Consider the following 22,912-nt stretch of genomic DNA (forward strand, 5'->3'; position numbering starts at 1 on the left):
TGGGGGCGTCTTATAGATGAAAAAGCACAGTAATTTTCCTCTGGGCTGCTTTGGTTAGTCCTCTGGGTGTTCTGCCCTGATGTGCTGTGCTGCCCAGGGCATTGGGGTGATGGAGGAGAGAAAGGAAAGCTTAATTTCCATTCACTGCACACCCCTGCCGCCGCCACTGTTCCTGCTGCTGCTGCTCCTGCCTGCAAGTTAACAGAACAGAGGAGGAGGAGAAGTGTGCTTTGGGTGCTGGGGCATCAGCCTGTGTGGAGGAAAACGAATTACAAAAAAAGTTTATTTTTCTTTTACTGCAAAAAGGAAATGGGAAAAAGGCTTTCCCTCAAAACAACTGCAACACACTCATACAGGAATAAGAGCAATCTTCTTCTGCAACTGCTGTGAATGTTGTTTTTGGCCCAGTGTTTGCCAAAGAGAGCTCTGACTGTTTGTGAGCACAGAAGTTATAAGGACAGGCAGGATTCCAGCACCATTATTCAGATATTTTCAGGAACATCTGCACAATGAAGGAATGCTTAAATCTTGGTGCATAGTGAGATCAAGGACTAAATATATGCATAAAGAAAATGAACATAGAAATCCCTGGGAGGTGGAATGAAGAGAAAGAGGGTAAAAGGTGTACTGTGAAAAGATTTAACAGCTCTTTTCAGATGTACATGTGGATGGGCTAATTTTCTTCCTGTTATCTTTTCGTAGCACCACAAATATAAAAAGCATTGTGCAGTAAGGCTGCTATCAGTTGGGACCTCTGCATGACTGGGAGTCCTGAGTTGATGGAAGTCTACCTAGAAGCAGCAGCAGCAGCAGCTGTTCATGGCTAGGCTCCTTTCCTGCAGGCATCCTCTCCGACACATGTCTGTCCAGGGGCAGGCCAGTCACAAGTAATGGGTCACAGTTGTGGCTGGGTGGGAATTTAGAGGTGAAGCCAAACGTTGCTGAAAAAGTGGTTTTAAGGAGGCATTTAATCGCAATGCAAGTGATCTGGTGTCAGATAAAGGCTAGAATGAACTCCCTCTTCTGTTAGGAGAATAGCAAGAACACTGAGGAGAATGATCCAAGGGCGGTCAAGTAAAGGCCATGGGCAGAAATGTAATGGGAAATAAGGGCAGAGGTATAGTCTCTATTAGGAAATGCAATACTTTACATTTTGTGACTGAGCTCCACATGACTCCCCCGGGTCATTTATAAATAACTACAGAAGGAAAGTAAATCTGGACTCTGGTTTATATAGAGAGAGTCAAAGCACTTTGATCATTTTTTACAAAAGTATTGTACAGATAATTCCACAGTGGAGGGATAATGTAATATTGAATGGGTTTGACAAGTATTATGCATTTAATGCTTCTGTGAAGAGGTTAATTTTTGAAAATAAATTATTGACTGTCTCAAATTTGTCCCATGGCCAGATAAATAGTGGGCACATTCTGATTCATAATACATCAGTTCCACTGTGACCCCATTACTGATGACCTAGTTCTTTTGTCCTGCAGAAACTATCTTCAGAAAGACCAAGTTCTGATGGTGAGGGGATTGTAGAAAATGGAATAGCTGCCATCTGTAATGGAAAAGAGCAAGGTAATATGCTACTGTCAGTGTTTGAGTCACACCATAAAATGTTCACAGTATTTTAAGTGCTGGAAAGGTGAGAAGAAAAATGGAATTTTCATAGACATTCACTCTGAGGAAAGGTTCATTCTGCCAGCTTGATTCATAACGATGTCCAGTCGTATTGCAACGTAGCTGAAAACCTGTTCCTTAAGCTCAGGAACCACCACACAAAATTTGGTTACAATATCTTAAGAGGTCTCCAAATGTAGATGCCAGGCTGCTGTTAAAGATGCAGGTGTGAAATTTTGAAATCTTGCAAGACTGACACGTGCATGCTTTTCTTAATAGTAAAGAGGAAAAAGAGCACTAAGACAGATTCCAAGGGCACTGTGTCTAAAGTAACAGGGAAGAAGATAACAAAGATAATTGGCCTAGGAAAGAAGAAGCCCTCCACAGATGAACAAACCTCATCAGCTGAAGAAGATATCCCAACTTGTGGTGAGTAACTTCCCATGTTGCTACCTGCAATTAAACTTGAAAGGGCAACAGGTAAAAAAAGCTCCACCAAACTTCAGTATTTAGTGGTGTTTCAATCTCCTAGGTTTACTGTTACGTTCCTCTTTCACCCACTGAATTTGGGCTCTGATGATTTAATAGTAGCTTTAAAGATTGGCATCTCCACTCTCATCTGTGTCCCAACTTCAAATGTGGTTGAGAGGACTTAAGCAGTGCTTAGGTTCACTTTCCACAAGACCTGGCTTGCTTTGTATGGACCACAGATCATAATTTAAAACAAATTCTGGTCTGTTTTTAAACAATCCAGCTTCAAAGTATGGGTTATGAAGCTTAAACACTGTTCGTTTTAACCAGAATCTTTGATTTGCAGGTACTGAGAAGCCAGGCTTTGTGGAAAGTGCAACTAAACTCTGCTGTATAGGAGTTGTTGAGAGAGAGAGACAGAGCCATGTGCTTGTGGCTGTGTCTTCCTGCGCAAGTACATAGTGCTAAAACATGGTTTACTATTACATGCAGCCCCTTTTTATTGCTCTCTGGTACTTTTTCCATCTCTACAGTGTTGAGAAGTGTGGTGCAGTGGTTAAAGTGTCAGCCTAGGACCTGGGAGACCAGGATGCAAATCTCTACTTGGCCATGAAGCTCACTGGGCGCCCTTGGGCCAGCCACTTCCTCTCAGCCTCGCCTACCTCACAGGGGGGTTGTGGGGATTAAATGAGGAGGGGAAGAACCACACACACCACCTTGAGCTCCTTGGAGGAAAAGGTGGGATATAAACACAACAAACACACACACAAACCAGAAGTGGGTCCTCATCCACTTTCAAGCAAGAGTAATAGAGAAAAATGCCCCAAGGTAAAGAGTTTTCTTTAAAGTTTCCATGGCATTCTACAGAGGCAGCCGACCTTGATGCAGTAGCAATCATCAGAGACGCTTGGCTGTGTACCTGGTTCTCCCTTAGGTCTTTGAAAAAAAGACAATATGCTAATGCAGACTTGTGTTGATTTTGATTACGCGACTTGTGGTGGGGGCAGTCCTGCTACCCCACCCTCAGTGTCCCTGGGTGTGCTGGCCTGCCTACTCCAGCCCCCAGCTTCCAGCCCTGAATCAATGCACTTGGAGGCCTCCTTCCTGTTCTCAGTTTTCTGTTGTGGGGAAGATTCTAAGCACACCTGGAAACCGCCTTCAGACATTTCCATTGAGAGCTCTAGTTTAAAAGAAAGATGGAAGCTGCTGCTTCTGCTTCTTGGGGGAGAGAGCACATGTCTTGTGTGTGCGTTGGACAATCGTGCAGCTGCATGGTAAACACTTGCACTGTCTCCGCCACCCCAACTGGAGAGTGCCCAAAGAGAGACGTCTTTTCTGTGGCTCAATAAAGCTTTAGTTAAAAGCACCCCCTGTTTCTGCTCAGCTGTAGTATTTATTCTTCAGTTTCACATCCTTAATTTTGATGAGAACCAGAGTTGACTTGATTTTTTAAAAAAATATGTTTTTGTCGTCATCCCCAAATAAACACAATTATGATACAGCTGAGATGAACAACAACCCTAATAAGCATTGGTGGGTCAAATCATTTACATATCCATATGACTCTGTCCTGAGGTTTATACACCTTGCACAGGCTGACCAGTAATACAGCCTTGTGGGTATATATCATTTCAAAGGAGCCCATGGTGTTGTGGTGACACAACCACAGGCACTCCTTGGCCACTGCAGAGAGAGAAGGGCATTTGTACAACCACAAGTTTGCCGTTGATTTTGGGGTCTTTGTGGTGGGTCCAGTTGAATGAACTTTTTTTTTTAGTGGAAAGTGCCTGTCTTTGTGTTTTGCAGGATATCTTAATGTGCTGTCAAATAACCGGTGGCGTGAGCGCTGGTGCAGAGTGAAAGATAATAAGCTCATTTTCCACAAAGACAGAACAGATCTAAAGACCCATATTGTCTCTATTCCTCTCCGTGGCTGTGAAGTTATTCCAGGATTGGACTCCAAACACCCCTTGACATTCCGCCTGCTTCGAAATGCACAAGAGGTTGCCGTATTAGAGGTTAAGTTGTTTAGTGTGCTTATCCTGTGCCGATAGTGACATAAGCAAAATCCCATTCTCTGACCAATGTATGCCATACCTAGGAAAGTCTCCAATTATATGTTGGAAGCAGGATTTCCTTTGTTCCCACTCTTGTCCCACACTTTTCACGGTTGGATCAATTTACAGCTTTTGAAACTTCTTTATTATAGTGCTTCCATTATTTAAAGTGTCTAATAATTGCTTCTATTTTGGGGGAAATTGATCTCTCTTCCAAATCTTATCTGTAGGGCACATAAGTCTCAAGATTACCTTAATTTGCAAGGCAGTGTACAATACTATTGAACTATAATATCAGGCCAGAAAGTGGCTTGGATGGATTCTCTCTTCAGTTCTTAGTTTCCACTTCTCACTAAGTCCCTGAGGAGAAGATAATCGGAAAACAAAATAATATTTACATTTGAATGTAGTGCTTCTCTCATTAACCTCTCTGTATGGTTGTATAATGGGAATACTGCCATTATTGCCTATGCTGTACTATAACATAGAATCATAGACTTGTAGAGTTAAACCCAGGGGTCATCTAGTCCAGCCCCCTGCAAGGCAGGAATATGCAGGTGGCCTGGGTGGGAATCTAACCTGCAACCTTGGCATTATCAGCACCATGCTCTCACCCAGTGTTTCCCAGCCTTTTTCAGACCACGGCCCCCTTACGACCTTGTTTCCTTCCTGTGCCCCCCCCCCGACATAGTCAAGGGGGTGGGGGGCAGCTGCCCCCCAAAATAAGTAAAAATCAATACAAATAGGAGATTCTCCCACCCTAACGAAAGCCTGCCCCCCCAGCAAAAATACTGGCTATGCCCATCCCCCCCATCCTATAGGTAGAAAGGTAGTTATTTAAATGTTTTGTTTGTAAATAGAACATTTTTTATTTTTGCAATTTTTATACAAAATATAATTGCATAAAATGATAGGAACATAATGAAATATTGTTGAAGCAGAAAAAACATAAAATAATGGAGCTGGAAGAGACCCCAAGGGTTCTTTCTAGTGCACCCCCCTGCAATGAAACTCAGCTAAAGCATCCATGACAGAATGAGAGTCCAGAACCTTCCGAGGGAGATCCACCTCCCATGTGTTACAAAAAGTAAACAACACTTATTTGACCCAAGTTAATTGACACCGAGGTGTACAGGGAGTTCTGTATATGTGGGGAAATTTTTAAAAGCAAGTGATCCTCACTGGCCTGGTGCAAAAAGATATTGTTATCCGGAGGAGCCCTGGCCACCTAGATAAAACTCACACACCCTTACCTGGGAGTAAGGTGCACTGAACTCAGTCCTGCTTTCTTCTGAGTAGACACTTTGGGGTGGATTTAACCCCCCACCTTGCAGAGCCAGATTGACTCTGCCGATGGGCCCTGCACCCCTTGACAACACCCAGTGGCCCTGATCCACTAGGCACTGGGGTGGATTGCACCCTGTGCCTTGTGGAGTCAGGCCCATGATGCCACGGGTCAAGCCCTGCCGGCAGCAACAAGCAGCTCAGTCTCGCCCAGCCCTGCCCATTGCCACCCCACCACCGCACTTACCTGACCTGGGGGTCTGGATCGCGGACTCTACTGGGCAAAACGGGAGCCTCGGCAATCACCCTCTTCTGCCAGAAAGAAATCAGGACTGCTCCAGGAAAATGCAGCTGGCAGAAAGGAGCCAAGCGGATAATGATTTGATAATAATTAGCCAATCAGGATTAGAAGAATAAAAATCTTCACTTCTCACTTCCCTCCGTGGCCCCCTAGCCTCATGTTGTTGCCCCCCATTTACATTATTTTCACCTTGCCCCCCATGGAATATCCTGAGCAGCCCCAGGGGGCCATATGGCCCCCAAATCAGAAACACAGTTCTAATCAATAGAGCTAGCTAACTGGCGGCTTCCCACCTCTCATGTCACCCGGGGGGGGGGTGTGCCATTCATCCGATGTGAGGGAGGTGGCAGCTGGAGAGAGACCTCTCTTTTGTGGTGCCCCACTTAGGACATGCTCTTCTCTACAGAGGTGCCTCTGTTGCCAATTACACTTTCTTTACGCTTTTAATTTTGTGTAATTGTATTAATTGCTGCTTTGATCCTGCTTACTTGTTGTTTTTGTACATTCTTCTTCTTGTTTTTAGCTTGGTTTTGGTGAGCTGTCCTGAAAATGTTTTTCTGTTGAAGAGTGAGGCATGCGTTCACTAGAATGCACTGTTTTTGATAATGAAAAAAAAGTACACTTGAATGAAAAGCGATGCCTTTCACGTGACCAGAGTGCATGTTTGCCTGACATTTCCCCATCTTTGTGTAGGCTTCATCTTCAGAAGACATGGGCAGGTGGATTGGTATTTTGCTGGCTGAAAGTGGCTCCTCTGCAGATCCTGGCACTCTGCACTATGACTACATAGATGTGGATGTGACGGCAAGTGTCATTCAAGCCGCAAAACAGACCTTCTGGTAGGAGGAGCTAAACCAGTTAAGAACATTTTCAGGAACTCTAGGTTCTTCATTGTTTTGACTCTATGCTCAAAAAGATGTAAGGAGCAATCCTATAGGAAGATCCTCCTGGATGCGTGGGTTAGGGTTCGGTGGATCTCCGGCTGGCCTTAAGGAGTTCCTCGCGGAACTGGGCTGTGTCAGCTTAACTCCCTCATCCTCTGCTCAGCCAGAGATGCACCGCTGTATTTCCTCCATCCCAGATGGCTAAAATAAGCTGATGTAAACCCTTAAAAAGGGGTGTGGGGGCAGGAGCAGAGAGGAAGGCTCCTTACCCTCCTCCCCGGTCATGTAACCTGGCAACCAGCTGGCAAAAAGAATGGTTAAAGGCTTGTTTTCCCTCTGGTAGGTTCAGGCTGCTCAGCCAGCCATATTCTGGCTTAATTTAGACCAGTGGTACCAGATTTGTCTGTGACAGCTTGACGTTGTGAGTAGAAGCTGAAGGTATCTATTTCTAATCCATCAAACAACTTAAGCTACAGTCCTAAACACATTTGCCAGAAAGTAAATTCAATTGAAGCCAGTGAGATTTACTTCTGAATGAAGTATCAGAGCATTGTGATGTTATTGTTAAACACTCGTGTTCACTCAAAATGCTTCACAAAAAACCTGCTGTGAATTAGGGCTGCAGCCCAATCAAATAAATTCTAATTGATTAATAATGTTGAATAACCAATAAATTTGCATAAGGATAAAAACAGTATTTCTGAAGCAAGAAGCAAAGGAGGAAGTTTTTTTTCAGATGGTGCTTGCCAACTGCAGTTTTATAAGCACTGTTAATAAATGTATGTGTATTATTTTAAAATATTCTGCATGATACTTTAACATCATTTAAAGTAAATTAAAAGTGTTGAAATAGATTAATCCAATCAATTAATTACATGTTGAAGCCCTACTGTCAACTCAAACCCCCTTTAAATATCAAATGAAGTACTTCTTCCCTGTTGGCTAACAGACCTATAATTATAGATGATAGCAGCCCCCCCATGGCAGTTTTCAAGTGTACCTGCAAAAATAGAGAAAGCTTTGGAAATCTTGAACCACTGCCAGATACTTGAAAGAGAAAATACCATGGTTTGGGGAAGAAGGACCCAGCCTGCATTTCTCTTAGGACCAAGTTTTTACTCAAGTTACTAATTTAATCAAAGCAACTTATATATGCAGTATATCCATTCGGCCCCAGACTTGCCCAAAACAGCATTGGGATGCAGCAATCATCCTCTGGCTACAGACAGGCCCTAGGGAAAGAGCCACCATTGTATAATCAAGAGCATGTTTATAATGATTCTTTCTAGTGAGGTGAAGTCCATCTCTTCCCATTATTTGTCGTTTTGGAGCTACAAGTTGTGATGAAAAAAGCTGAAGCGATTTGCTGACACCACATGCAACAACATGCTTTCATTTCCAGAAAATACGTTCTCCTTCCTGAGAAACTTCCTACCACTAGGAAGATTTAAGAGTATCATTTCATTTCTTAAAACTTCAGCCTTGTTCCTAAAATCTTGTAGTCATCTTTGGCCCTTTTCTTCAGAATCCTACTTTCCATTGCTATGGGGAGTACATAGCTATATTTCCTAAAAATCAATTAATGTGTACAGGAACTGCTCTCCCACCGCCACCCACACAGTGCATTGCTAAATGATAGATTCCTGGCTTACACTTCAGCCTGTGATACCATACTGGGTGTGTTTGTAATGAAAAACCCTTCAGCAGGCAGGGAGAAATGCAAGGAAGAATTTGAAGGGTGGGGGGGAGAGAGGAAGGGTGAATCATGCTTACTCCCTGTGTGTGCTTTCAGCATAAACTCTGTTCTGTTTTTGCTTTTGTTTTAGTTTTATGAACAGACGGGTTCTGTCTACTAATCCTTACCGAGGAAATGCTGCCAATGGCTATGCGTGTCCCAGCGGGATGGCACTTCATTATGACGATGTTCCTTGCATAAATGGATCAGTAAGAATTGATTTTTGTGTAGGTCAAATCATTTATGTGTGTTGAGCCCCCAAAGTCACTTGTCAGAGTTTCACTGGGCATGATCCCAACATACTGCTATGTCTCAAGTACAGATTCTTTGAAAGTAGGGCATATAGTTTTAATACAAATGCCCATGTAAATCAGCATAAATATATACAATTCAATAGTCCTCTATTAGCCAAAGCATTAATGCAACTCCCAGAGAAAAGTTTAAAGCTAAGATTTGATCAGATCTGAACCTCACAAACTAAGAATGAAATGAGAATGATGCTGCTGATGCTGCTGTCTCCTTCATCCCCTTTCTCTTCTCTGGGCTGCAAAGGAGACTTCTTGACTTGTTAAACCATTTCCACATTATATTCAAACTAGGAAACTGTGGTTTAAGCTCTGTGTTCAAACCAGGATGTGAGTCTGGTTTCTAGGAAGCTCTTAAACTGCTTTGGACTTCATGGAAACTGGTTTGAGGTTGTCTCTACCAAAACAAACTGGTTTCTTAAGTATCTTCTCTACATATGAACCAGGCCACATCCTAGTATGGTATAGCCAGATGCTTGCTATCTCATTTTCCTTGTGGTTTTGACCCACCAGCCAACTTCTGTACAGTGGTGCCCCGCAAGACGAATGCCTCGCAAGACGGAAAACTCGCTAGACGAAAGAGTTTTCCGTTTTGGAGGTGCTTCGCAAAACAAATTTCCTATGGGCTTGCTTCGCAAGACGACAATGTTTTGCGAGTTCCTGCTCGTTTTTTTTCCTTTCCCCCCTTTTTCTAAGCCGCTAAGCCGCTTATCAGCTGATCCGATCAGCAGATAAGCCGCTAATAGCGCTAATCCGCTAATCCGTCAATGGGCTTGCTTCGCAAGACGAAAAAACCGCTAGACGAAGAGAATCACAGAACGGATTCTTTTCGTCTTGCGAGGCACCACTGTATCTTTATTATGTCATTGGCACTTGTGTTGTAGGTTCAGTAAGGACAGATAGCATAAATGCTGCATCTGGAATCACAGGGCTGGATTGAACTAAATAGTTGTGGTGGCAGGAGCAAGCGCAATGAGTCCCATTAGCACAGCAGAACGTTTTCTCTCCCCGCCCCCCCTGCCAGATTGGCTCTGGGGGGTTCAGGAGAATCCCCCAGAACAGTTCACGGGGGAGAAGAGGGGAGATCATTCCACCTGGCAAGCAAAAATACTTGTGCTGACTGAACAATCCTAACAGCATGATGCTGAATTCCTCCCATATTGTGGCTGTGTGGGGAATAGATCCAAGATGGCTTTACTGCAGCTTCCAAAAGCAGCTCAAGAACTGAGAGAATTATGGTACTTAAAATTAAAGCAGATTCTTATGGAGGCAATGCATGCTGAGACGGGGATCTCAGAAATAACTTTCTAATGGTTTCATGTTTTCCCCCCAATGCATGAAGTTTGTGTTAATTTACTAAGTATGTGTGTTTCAGTGGGAACCGGAAGATGGCTTTCCTGCTTCTCGTGGCAGAAACATGAGAGAAGATGGGCTTTATGATAATATGGGCCTGTACGATAACTTGCCGTCTCCGAAAATCTTTGCACGCTACCCACCAGCAGACCGAAATAGGTTATCTACTGACAAACTGTCCTCTAACCACTATAAATATCCTGTCTCATCCAATCTGTCTTCTGCTCAATCTGTCACTAATACCTCTGCTGTGGGGAGGGGATCTGTGTCACAGGTACTGCGCTGCTTATTTCTCTTAATCCAACTTTCTTTTGTGTATCTCTGAGATAATGCACTGGCACCAAACGCTTGAAATTTAACCAAGGCGGCATGCTGCATTGCCCATTGTGTTGCTAATAGTCACAGAAATGCGTAATATTTTTTGGAGGGTGGAAGAATCAGTGAAATGAAACACAAGCCCATCAACCCATGCTCTGCTCCCAGGGGATTCTCTTCATTGGGTTAGTCTAGGTCAGAGCTACCAAACCACTGACCCTCCACATGTCATTGTTCCACAAGTCCCACTAACCACGCTGGCATGGGGTGATGGGAATTTGGAATCTAACAAGATCTGAAGGGCCATAGGTTGTTCATGTCTGGGCTAGATTTTAAAAGTAGAGCATGCACATGCACACACACATTAACACACAGGTGTTGGCAGTACTGTACTGACAGTTAAGAGTGCAGAAACCACATGTAATTCATACTGTCTGAGCCTTTCCACTCTGTTGAATAGGAGGCACCCTTCAGTTCCACAAGAAAACATCCACTAATCTTGAATACAAAAGTTACATTTAGAATCTGTATGTGTGCTCAATTCTATGCCCCATTCTCTTTTCAAATTCTTTCTGGGGTGTTATTCTTTCACAAGCTCAAAACAGTCTGTGAACCCCGTGGATGGTGGGGATTTTCAGATTAAAAAATGAGCTGGTGAAAACCTTCACAAGCAGTTGGGCAGGATGTTGTTGTTGGCAAGGTAGTAACAATCTAGTGGCAAGGTCACCACTTTACCTTGGAATATATTTGAACTGTGGAGCATCTTTTTTGTTTGTTTGTTTAAATGCTTTGGTAGCTCATCAACTAAGCTGCTCATCTGAATCCAACCCAAGGTGTTTCCTGAGCTATTGCAATTGCCTTTGTTTTTGACCCCTGGGTATAGGGCGGTATATAAATTCAGTTAATAATAATAATAATAATAATAATAATAATAATAATAATAATAATGCTCATTGCAAACAGCTGAAAGCCTGTAAATTTTGATAGTAAACCTGATTTGCAATAGGGGTTGAATAATTTTGATTGCAACTGTACATGTTCCCCAAGTTTGAAATTGTTATATGTAAAACAGCTTTGAGGTAGAAAAGTCAAAATCTGGCAGTATAGTTACTTTTGAAGTCAGGCAGCAGAATTAGGGCTGAAATTCTGCTTTTTGTATGCAAATTTGAAATTGACTTCCTTTTTTGGAGGGTAAAGTTTCACACTCACCTGATTCATGCTTCACTTCAAACCATAGCAAAAGGGGGCAAGCAATTCTGCTCAAGGGTACCCCCCCCCCCAACTTCCCTCCCCTGACTTCTTTCTCCAATGTGCTGGGGAGTAAACCAGCACTCATTGTTTATTTCTCTTCCAACAAACCATGATAGTAAGCCAAAAGTTTGTTTCTGGCTTACCTTGGTAAGTTGTTAGGCGAGAAGTGAACCACAAATGCTACTTTATACAAAACAGTAAGCCAGCACTTGTGGTTTGCTTCCTTCCCAGGTTCCTGAAGAGAGGGACAAAGTGTGGTCTTCTGAGCAGCATGCACTGCGATTAATTAGCAACATAGATCCTTGCAAAACCATGTGGCACATTCTGAATGGTTCCTCAAAATTTTGAATAGTCACCTGTAGCCTGTGACTTAAGAAATGTGCAGTCTCACTGTTGTGTGCTGCTCAGTAAGAAACTGCAGGTGCTTTTTGTTTTATCTTTGCGGCTTTAGAAGAAGCATCCTTCCCAGCTGACCTAGTTTTTTAAACTTGTAACCTGCTTCCAATTGGGCCGCTTGGGACAGTTTTGAAGCTTTGTTCTAGGAAAAGTGTAAACCCTGTCATTGAATAATTACTGCTAAATATATATTTAATTACTAAACACATATTTTTTTCTATCAGTTTAAAGGAAAGAAGGCTTCTGCTGCTACAAATGGAATAATGGGGAAAGGAAGAACATTAAACAACCCCCAAAAGAAATCAGAATCTGCTTCAAATGTAAAACGCAGCAATTCTAGTGAGTGTTTCCTGTTTAAGGAAAGAAAAATCGACTTTTTCAGTCAGTTTAAATATTTTTCATCAGTTAACTGATTAATCAGCTACATAGAATTGTAGAATCTTAGAGTTGGAAGGGACCCCAAGGGTCATCTAGTCCCACCCACTGCCAATGCAGGAATCTCAGCTAGATCATCCATGGGAGATGGCTATCCAACCTCTGCTTAGAAACCTCCAAGGCAGGAGAGTCCACCAGCTCTCGCGGGAATCTGTTCCACTGCCAAACAGCTCTTACTGTCTGAAAGTTCTTCCCGAATGCTTAGTTGGAATCTCCTTTCTTGCAACTTGAAGCCATTGGTTCATGTCCTACCCTCCAGAGCTAGAGCAGGAAGAAAACAAGCTTGCTCCTTCCACCATGTGACAGACACTAGGATATTTGAAGATGGCTATCATATCTCCTCTCAGTCTCCTCTTTTCCAGGCTAAACATACCCAACTCCTTCAAGTGCTCCTCATAAGGCTTACTTTCCAGACCCTGGATCATCTTGGCTGCCCTCCTCTGCACACGTTCCAGCTTGTCAACATCCTGCTTAAATTGTGGTGCCCAGAATTGGACACAGTATTCCAGGTGTGGTCTGAGTAAGGCAGAATAGAGGGGTTCTATTACTTCCCTTGATCTGGACACTAGACTTCTCCTGATGCAGCCTAGAACAGCATTCACTTGTACTGCTAGTAAACCAGATGTTCCCCAGCCTATATTTATGCATCTGCCTAAGTGCAGAACCTTACATTTGTCCCTATTGAAATTCATTTTGTTAGCTTGTGCCCAGTTCTCCAATCTGATAGGATCATGTTGAATTCTGATTCTGTCTTCTGCAGTATTAGCTATCCCTCCCAGTTTGGTGTCATCTGCAAATCTGATGAGCATCCCCTCAATTCTTTCATCCAAGTCGTTTATGAAGACGTTGAAGAACAATGGGCCCAGGACAGAACCCTGTGCCACCCCACTTGTCACTTTTTTCCAGGATGATGAGGAACCATTAATGAGTACTCTTTGGGTTTGGTCTGTCGACCAGCTACAAATCCATCTAACCGCTGCCTTGTTCAACCCACATTTTACCAGTTTCATCGTGAAAATATCATGGGGGACTTTGTCACAAGCCTTACTGAAATCATGATACGCTATGTCCACAGCATTTCCCTAATCCACCAAGTTTGTAATTTGATCAAAAAAAGAAATCAGATTGGTCTGGCATGACTTATTTTGAGAATCCCGTGCTGGGTCTTAGTAATCACAGCTTTCTTTTCTAAATGCTCACAGACCGACTCTTGAATTTTCTGTTCTAGGACCTTCCCTGATACTGATGTTAAGCTCACCGGTCGGTAGTTATCTGGGTCTTCCTTTCCCCCCTTTTTGAAGATGGGGACAACATTATCCTGCCTCCCTCTGTTCTCCAAGAATTCTCAAATATAATAGACAAAGGCTCTGAAATTACATCCGCAAGCTCCTTTAGTACCCTTGGATGTCGCTCATCAGGCCCTGGAGAGCTGAATTCATTTAAAGTCGCTAGGTGTTCCCTTCTCTTTTCCTGTCTTGGGCTGCAGCTCCTTCCTTACATCATTTATTCTGTTGTCACAATGTTGAGCATCGCTTTCCTTTTGGTGAAGACAGAGGCAAAGGAGGTGTTGAGTAGTTCTTCTTCGCCACACATAGGACCTACCACTTGCTTGTTTTTCCTCTTACTTTGGACATAGCCAAAGAAACCTTTTTTATCTTTTTTACCCTCTCTTGGGAGCCCGAGCTCATTCTGAGCTTTAGCCAGCCTGACTTTCCCGCTGCAACTGTTGGCTACTCCTCCTTTGTGATTTCCTTTCTTCCATTTCTTACACATGCCCTTCTTAACTCTCAGGTCATCTGAAAGTTAACAGTCCTACCAGTTAGCATTTGGTAATTAATTTGGTGATTTCCAATTACTAGTTAATCACTGAACAACTAGGGAACTTAATTAAACTCTCATCTTTTTTTCTTAGTCTTCCTGTTCATTACTTAAGAATTTTGGAACCATTCTGGATTTCCTTTACATGTAACTTCGCTGACATGTTTGCCACAGCCTTCCTGACTGCTCTTGCTTTGGTCCAAGTATTTAAACCCACATGGGTTTGATTCCTGGTGTGTTTTACAAACCACACAAGTGACAGACATCCCAAGGCTGTTCAGCTAAAACAAATGTGCTGAAAGGTTTACACCCCTGGACCACAGTTGGCGTGGGTACAGCAACCACACTGGGAAAGAGATGTGACAAGCAGAGAGATCTTGGAATATGGTTCAGAGATTTGGTGGTTACATTTGAGAAAGGATTTGTATGCCTCGGAAAACAGCCACATCTGCTGGGTGGCTGTTAGAATGTCTGTGTTGGGACTTAGCTTTTTGATTAATAAGAACCTGGGGAGTTGCCTTATGCTGAGTCAAGACCCTTCGTCCATTTAGCTCAGTATTGTCTACGTGGCAGTGGCTCTCGAGGGCAGTGTTTCCCGAACTTGGGCCTTCAGCTGTTGTTGGACTGCAACTCTTTTTTTTTTATAAAAAATTTATTAGATTTTCAAATTTTATAAAGACACACCACACACAAAAAGACAAAGACAAAAACATGTATAATTTCAAAACCTTACTTTCTTAACCTTGTTCCTTGACTTCCCCCCACCCCCCCTTCATACATCCTAATTCCCTTAATTAAGTCAGCAAGTTGTTATTTCTCCTCCTTATCATATTAGTATTAATATTACATCTCTTATAAAAAATTAAGTTCTTTCCTAAGGTGGACCCAAGTTCCCTTCCATCGATTTCCCATTTTATATTGAATATGGATCATACTAACTAAACCCAAAAGTCCTAAACGTTTTCAATATTCTGTTTTCCCCTCCCTCCCATCCCCGGTTTCCGTCCCTTCCCAAGTACATGTCCACAATAACAGTTCTTAGCCTGGATTCCTCACGTCCGAGGCCTTCAAGTCTCTTTCAGTCCCTCTCTGCCGGTTTTGTTGGTAGTCCTTTGTGTTGGTCATCGAATCTCGAAGGAGTTCTATCCCAATCAAACCAGGTTTTCTTCCCACAAGAATACTTGGTGACAGCTGCTGCAAAAGTTCCACTAATCCTTCATATTCAAGGTGAAGGCCCCAATTATATTTCTTCTTTCTTTTAAGTTCCTGTATTCCAAATACTCCAGGGGCCTCCTCCTTCATCTTTCACAGATTTGTAATCCATATAATCCGAGGGTCTTCTTCCTTGCAATCCACTAGTGTAGGCTTCTGGTTGGTACTTTCCATCTGTACTTTCTCCATTTGTTTAGTCTCCTTCAGTTCTTGAGATATCTCTTCTAATTCAGCTGCAGATTTTTTCTCATCCAAGTCCTCGGTACATTCAGCAGAGCTACTTGTTCCAGAAGTCAAGGTTGTAAGTTGTTTATTCATAGCCAGACTCTGCTCTTGTAAAATTCCCACAAGGAAAAACATTCTTTCTATCTCAGCTAGTAATTTTCCATCTGCAGCCATTGTAATGTCTCAGAATTCCCCCTAGAGGGATTCCGGTTACTTAATAGTCTTTTCCCAACAATCCTTTACCTCGTTGTTTGTTTCTTTGTTTCCAACAACTTTAATTCAAATGTAACACATTTAGTCCAGAGAGATCTTAAGTAACAAATTTTTTAACTTTAAACTGCCCGTTTGACAGCTTTGACAGCTGTCAAACTCTTTATTCCTCTTCAACAGACTCAGACACAGGACGCTCCCGGGTCCGGGAGGGGGGGTTGCACAAAATAAAACTTCTGAAATTCCACTCTCACACTCCAGCTCAAAACTTCTTTTGTCAAATCGTGGAAGCTAATATCTTTTAGCTCGCACCGAGAAGGATGAACTCTCCACCTTAGTTCTCCTGTTCTTGCTTTAGATCATTTGTAAGAGGGGGGGGTGCGGACTTCCCTTTAACACATCCCCCGGTCGTGCCAAATTCAAAGATAGGTATTTTAAAGTCTGAATTCCATTCTACTCACGGGTTATTTCTTTTCAGGTCCAGATTTAGGGGAAAAAGTCAGCGCTTTCCGGCCATGGCACACGGCTTCGCTCCACTGGAGTAGCGGTCTACTCTCAGCACCGCGCCACTCTCCGTACCCTCTCCGAAGCCTTTAAAAAGGCTCTTCGTGGGTCGGGGGGGCGCTTAAGGTGCCCACCGAGTCACCAGGTCTGCAGGCATCCGCGCCTGCGGTTTCTAAGGGTCCCCGCGTCGCCGTCGCGGCAAGACCCGTTTCCAGCAGAGCCGATTCCCTCCGGAGCTCGGAGGGAATCCGCCATTAGCCGATCGCGCTAACCCGGAAGTCTGTTGGACTGCAACTCTTGCCATCCCTACCCAGCAGTAGCAGTTGTCAGGATTGATGGGTGTTGTAGTTCAACAGCAGCTGAAGACCCCAAGTTTGAGAAACACTGCATATTCCCAGCATAAGCTGGAGGTGCCAGGGAGTGACCCTTAGCTCTCCCACATGCAAAGCAGATACTTAACCACTGAGCCATACAAGAAGGTAAGATTAATAGCATTCCTGCTCTCTGATGCCTAATAGTTAACCTTTATGTGTAGGTGCTGAACAGTACAAATATGGAAAGAACCGTGTTGAAGCAGATGCAAAGAGGTTGCAGACCAAAGAGGAGGAGCTGTTGAGGAGAAGAGAAACTCTGAGGAATCGCCTGGCTCAGCTTCGAAAGGAAAGGAAAGACCTTAGAGCAGCCCTGGAAGCAAATGCTGGTATGCTGGGTGTTTGATCTTCTTAGACCATTGTATGACCAGAATCTCAGGAAAGATACTTCCAGTAGCAGGAGAAGGTACATGACTAGTTAGTTAGTCTTTTCCCACAACAGAATGCCCCAAAGCAATATGCGGAAATAAAATAGGATAAAAATGCATAAAACACATTAAACATAATCAGAAATATTATCATTGGTTCTTCCTATTACTACTACTAAATAATCATTAAAGGAGTCATGGGGGTAATGGCACCAGGACAGAGATGTAAACTCAACTAGATATTACAAAGGAGGAAGAAACCAAGATTGTATCTGGTCAAATTGCAGTAAGTCTTATGCCTCCGTCTTGAAGTTGCTTGCAGGGTTGTGGCCTCATTGAGTAACTAGGAATGTACAAATCTCCCCCTGCCTCAGATATCACTTACCTTGCCTCTGAATTTCAGGTAGGAAAACACTAGTTATCCTTGAAGATAAACTAAAGAAGTTGGAAGAGGAGTGTAAGTTGAAAGAGTCTGAACGTGTTACTCTGGAACTAGAGCTGACAGAGGTGAAAGAGAACCTGAAGAAAGCTTTGGCTGGTGGCATCACATTGGGACTGGCGATTGAGCCTAAATCAGGAACCTCAACTGCACAGGTACTTTTATTAAAGCAGCAGTTCCCAGTTAGGGATCCGGGGACCCCTGGGGGTCAGTGGAACACACCCAGGATGTCCGTGGCCCCATCCCTTGCCTCCTCCAAGCGATTTTTCGTCATTTTTCATGGTAATATCACAAATTTTATGGTCTATTCTAGCACTATGCAATTTTTCAATGTATTGGCCCAAACCAGTTTTGAAATCACACCGCAATAACAATTTTGACCTGGCAATATGCAGCAATATAACGCTCCTCACGTGAGGGGAGAGCAGAGCAGCCAGTTTCAAGGTGTTGTCAATATTGCATGATGATCTCAGCCGATAACACTGCTGATCTGAGCTGCCTTCCCTCACGCGGATGGAGAACAGGGCAGCTGATCGCCCTCACTTCAAGGAACTGTGGCACTACCTTCCCCTGGCACGGAGGCAGAGCGGCTTTTCTCAGTCAGCAGGAAAGCAGCAGCAGCCACAGTGGACGTGCATCTTCCCTGGCTGCCTTGCTGACCGGGGGGCTTATGCACCCCCTCCCCATCTCCTCCCACTCAAACCATGCAGTGGAAGTGACTCCCCTTCCTTGCCTCCCCCTACCCATCCAATCTCTGCGGCTGCTCCTTCCCTCATCCCCACGCCTGATCTCCAGTTTCAGACGTCATTATATATTGGAATATTGTGCTGTCTAGCTGCTGATGTATCACAATGCTGAAAACCAGATATCACTTAGCCCTAGTTTTGTTTTTTAGCGTACCTAAAAATTTTTGCTTATTAGGGGCTAGCCAACATTTTGTTCAAAAAATTGCTTTGCGGTATCAAAAAATTTGAAAGTAGCGGGTCAGTACTTGACTTGTGAAAAATAGGGGGCCCTCAGTAATTAGCTAATTGGGAACCACTGCATTAAAGTACTGCTCTTGTTACCAGATAAAGGCAATTAGTAAACCATCTCAGATCAGTCACACTCTGTAGTCCCATCTATACATTTTGGAAAGTCGTTTGCTCATGGTCCACCTGCACACCTCTTAAGCTATTGCATCCTAAATTTGCACGATGGTTCCTGAGACCAAGGAGCAGGTTTTGATAGCTGTCATGATTTCAAATGGTTTTGTATTCTTACAGTCTCCAGTTCTAAAACATCAGACTCTGGAGAATTCACCTATCTCCAGCTGTGACACAAGTGATACTGAATGTTCTGTGCCTGTGAACAGTGCTGTAGTCCTGAAAAGACATTCCTCCTCAAGCACCTCTCCATGCAGAGGCCATGTGCTTCAGAAGGCAAAGGTGAGATCTGCCTCAGCGTCCAATGTTACTCTGCCAATATTTACAGGCTTGGCTTATTTGCTTTTTGCCCACACTAGAGGAGCCAGTTTTCTGTCTCACTTTGGTTCTGAAAGGGTTGCCACTGTTCAGAAAAGAAAAAGTTAATGGCTATCTTGTCTTAAAAGGCTGTGATTGCTCTTTTAGTTCACACTGAAGGGAAGAATAGTTGAACATTTTCAGGTCCTCTTCAGTTTCCTATAATACACTCCTTGTATTTTGCTTTAAGAGCTGAAACTTTGTTACATTATTGTATTTCCCACGGCTTACAAGAATGAGGACTCATCCAGACTTGCTCTTGCCCTGCCCCTTTCCCCAGGGAGACCTGATCTTTGCTACTGAATTGGAGCAAATTTCAGTTTGGTTTTCTACAGATTGGTGTCTGTTCCTATTTATTGCTACAGAGTGGGTTTTTCTGGTGAAAGCAGCGGGACAAGGACAAAACCACTCAGTCCTGTGCTTAGGAGGCGTGGGACAAGCAGAAATCCACACAAGCCCATGCTTTCTAGGCTTGGGCCAAGCAGAAGGGCTGACGAGCCCTAAGTTTTTGAAATACGTACTCATACATGCTTTGTTGTTCTCAGTCACTGATTGCATACATTTCCCTGTTTATCCTAAGATATTTTTCATTTTCTTGATGATGTGAAAAAGTACTTTCTAAATTTTATCTATCTGTGGTGTGACCTCACTATTTTAATGTTGATATACATGAAGTCAAATTACTCAACTGAAACAAAACTGAAAATTGGCTCTACTTTGGTTTTATACAATTGGGATCAGCATTCATTCCTGTCAAAGGTCTGCATTTTTCTTACTGGACTCTTGTGTTTGGTATTGTATAGAATTCACTTCCTGAGCCAGCGGTTTATGTTTTTAAAAAAGAAATTTACACTGGCAAGGAAATAACGTAAAAAGGGCACTTTTAACCATGCAAAAACTTCCATTAAACTTCCATTTAAAAAAGCAAATTACATAATAAATATGTTAAATGTATTTTCACTTTAAACATGATTTAAAGAAATTTAGCACTTAAAATTAGCAGCAATCATCTCTACCAACTCTTGTACCACTAGCAAGTGGAACAGTCCCATTCTCAGAGTTCTGTTTTTGCTTCCTCTGTCTGTATTCTTGCCAACTGTTCACAGGAGGCAAACACACTTCCCCTCATTTTTAACAGCCTCAGATAATTTCAGTTGTAGGTTTTCCCCCCAGAAACAAACTTCACATCAAGACTTGTGCCTGGATAACAACCGACTCCCTCCTTTTTCATTGGTTGCCTGTTTTGTACTGCACTGCAGTCCAGTTTCCAGTATATATTTTTTTCTGATGTTGTGATTCACATTTTTGTTACAAAGAAATGCTTTGCCCAGTAGCTGGTGGTGGGTGCAGGAGAGACAAGTGGGACATTAGCTCAGTCGCAGAGATGATGCAGTCTTCTTAGGACACTTTCCCTGTAGGAAGTTGCTGGTTTAATCCTGAGGATTTTGTCCCACATGCTTCCTCAGAGGGAAGGCCTTTCTTTTTCTGTGGTTTTAACAGGGTGTGTAGTTTTCACTTCAGGGTGTTTTCAAGCAAGCAGATCTTCATGTGGAAGGCATGGCATGCTGTCATGTGAGAAATGGACGTCTTGGACCAAGCCTAGCATATCAGATAAAATCCACTCACAATTTTGATTTAAAAAGGGGGAATTTTGCTTACACCTTAGGCTGCACCCTTCCTTAAGGAGATGGGGCAGGCTTTAGCAGTCTCATCTGTGATCTGGTCCTATCCGGTCCAGTTACTTCCATTCTTCTGGCTGGAAGCCAAGCTTTGAAAGGTCCTGAGCCCCCGTCTCCTACCCCAGAGGGAGGAAGGAAACTGGGCTGGATTCCACCACTACAGTCCTGCTCTACAAGTTCACACATACTCCTCCAACAGGCCCTTAGTTGCAGTAACTTCTTAAAATCATATAGCCACATTACCACAGTGGAAAGCCTTTGGGGCCTTATTCCAGCAGTGAGCAGGGGCGGATATACAAAGAATCACAGGATGTTAAATAGTACAATTATTTTTTCAAGCCAGTAAGAATTTTAGGTTCTAGAATTTCTTTCTGGACTTGCCTGATTTCTTCCCTTCCAGTAAGCTGCAGATAATGGAATGGCAGCATGTCTCTCTTGTGTATTAACCTCATGTTCTAGTTCATGTGAAGTAAATACAGATAAAGATTACTTTTAACTTGCATAAATTGCAATTCGGCCCCTTTTCTGCATAGGCTGTGGCAGCCTGGAATACAGTAAAGTCCACTGAACAACTCTTGCATTTTAGATGTACTTGAGTCAAGTATTACATGACTTTGATATAATGTCTCCCCCTCTAGGAATGGGAGATGAAAAATGGAACATAAAGAAGTAAAATCGTCACTAGTGCCTGTTTGGTATGGCTCAAGATGGACTGAAGAAGATTTACCTGCACCAAGATGTAAAGGGTTTGTCAATCCTGTTCAGTTAGTGGTCAATATAGTTTAACACAGCCAAGAGGAGGGCCATCTTGAATGTGTCACTTTTGTTACTGTGACACTTCTTCCGGAAATAACATAATATAAAAGGAACATTTTAAATGGTTACGTAGATGGATCAGGTTAAACTAGCAATTGTGTTGGATGGAATTTGAGATTGGCATGTTTCAGTACTCATTTGAAATAGTTTTAGATAGCTTTAATCATTTGGTACAAAATCAGATGTTGGCTCTCTGTAGAAGTTGCTGGATAGATGTGGGGATTCTCAACTCTGTGGCATTCATTCAGTTCTTACAAGGTTTTTAAAGTAGAAGACTGAAAAACTGCAGCCGCTGTGGAAGTCGTGGACCTGCTGTTTTCCATGGTGATTAGAGACCAAGAAGGATAACACAAGTGAAATATTACCTTGGTACTAGTGTAGAACGGCTCCTCCCAGCTGTACTAGAAAGAGCTTCCATCATTTTTAAATGTTATTTTTGAAGATGTTTTTATTTTCTTCAAATGTTTTAGATGGATTCCCCACTCCCACAAAAAGCCAATAGAAATGGATCTCACTTCACTCAAAGTAAACAGGACCAATAACTCTCTACTTCAAATTCCCCTCCAGAGTTAAAGTTGTTTTGAGGAGGATATATAGGAAGAAAATAAGGAACAACTAATGTATCATTGCATTCAGAAACATTCCAAGAAAAAAAATCTGATTTTTAAAAAATGTAACACCCCCCCTTTTTAAAATAATACCACTTTTCTCTCAATGCTAAAAGGCAAAATTCTTTCAACCTCCAATGAATTTTTAATTGTTATCCTTAAGCACCTCTTCTCTTCAGTGATCTCTGCTTAGAAGATGGTATGTGTCCCTATATTTTTTAAAGAAAACAATTTCATGTTTATTTTTCTAAGTTTATATGACGTTTCTTTTTCCTGCTAAAAGCATGAGTTGTAAGCCAAGAAGTTTGCAGCTGAAAACCCACTTCGGCTGTGAACTTGCTAGGTGGCCATGGGCAGGCTGCAGTGTCTTGGCCTCACCACCCAATCTGCAATATGGGGATAGTAATAATAATCATCATCATCAATAATGGTAATGATACTGGCCTGTCTTGCAGGGTTGTTGCAAATAATGTGTGTGAAATGCTTCAAACGCTTGAAAAGTGGAATATAAATGATCATTTATTATTCTGCACCTCCCAAAGAAATGTCTCATAAGTGTAACAAAAATTTCCTCTGGTACTCCTTAGTATATCTGTTGCTTCAGTCCAGAGTTTTGTGTGATCTTAGGAAAACAGCTGCTGTGCGCATGGGCTGCTCCAAGGTCTTTCCCTCTTCAGGCATATTGTGCAAGGCAGCTGGGAGGCAGCATCCACTGGCCGGTGCTTCTTGCTCCTTCTGTTTCTTTCCTGA

At 42.8% G+C, this 22,912-nt stretch overlaps 1 protein-coding gene across 4 annotated transcripts in view; it reads left to right on the forward strand.

Moving 5' to 3' along the window:
• The window catches only part of AFAP1 (actin filament associated protein 1), a 46,778-nt gene extending 24,535 nt beyond the window's left edge, over positions 1 to 22,243 (forward strand). The window contains exons 8-18 of one of the 4 annotated variants that reach the window (XM_081206266.1): positions 1,497 to 1,581; positions 1,903 to 2,052; positions 3,901 to 4,112; positions 6,430 to 6,575; positions 8,447 to 8,582; positions 10,036 to 10,287; positions 12,200 to 12,314; positions 16,915 to 17,079; positions 17,522 to 17,712; positions 18,823 to 18,984; positions 21,377 to 22,243. In XM_081206266.1, the coding sequence (XP_081062392.1) occupies positions 1,497 to 1,581; positions 1,903 to 2,052; positions 3,901 to 4,112; positions 6,430 to 6,575; positions 8,447 to 8,582; positions 10,036 to 10,287; positions 12,200 to 12,314; positions 16,915 to 17,079; positions 17,522 to 17,712; positions 18,823 to 18,984; positions 21,377 to 21,403 (1,641 nt within the window). In that variant the 3' untranslated portion in view covers positions 21,404 to 22,243. The remainder of the gene's footprint in view (positions 1 to 1,496; positions 1,582 to 1,902; positions 2,053 to 3,900; positions 4,113 to 6,429; positions 6,576 to 8,446; positions 8,583 to 10,035; positions 10,288 to 12,199; positions 12,315 to 16,914; positions 17,080 to 17,521; positions 17,713 to 18,822; positions 18,985 to 21,376) is intronic. The other 3 variants (XM_081206267.1, XM_081206268.1, XM_081206269.1) reach the window with 3 other exon arrangements.
• The last annotated feature ends 669 nt before the right edge of the window (positions 22,244 to 22,912 follow it).

Source organism: Podarcis bocagei (assembly GCF_964188305.1).
Source record: "Podarcis bocagei genome assembly, chromosome: 8".
Lineage (NCBI taxonomy): Eukaryota > Metazoa > Chordata > Lepidosauria > Squamata > Lacertidae > Podarcis > Podarcis bocagei.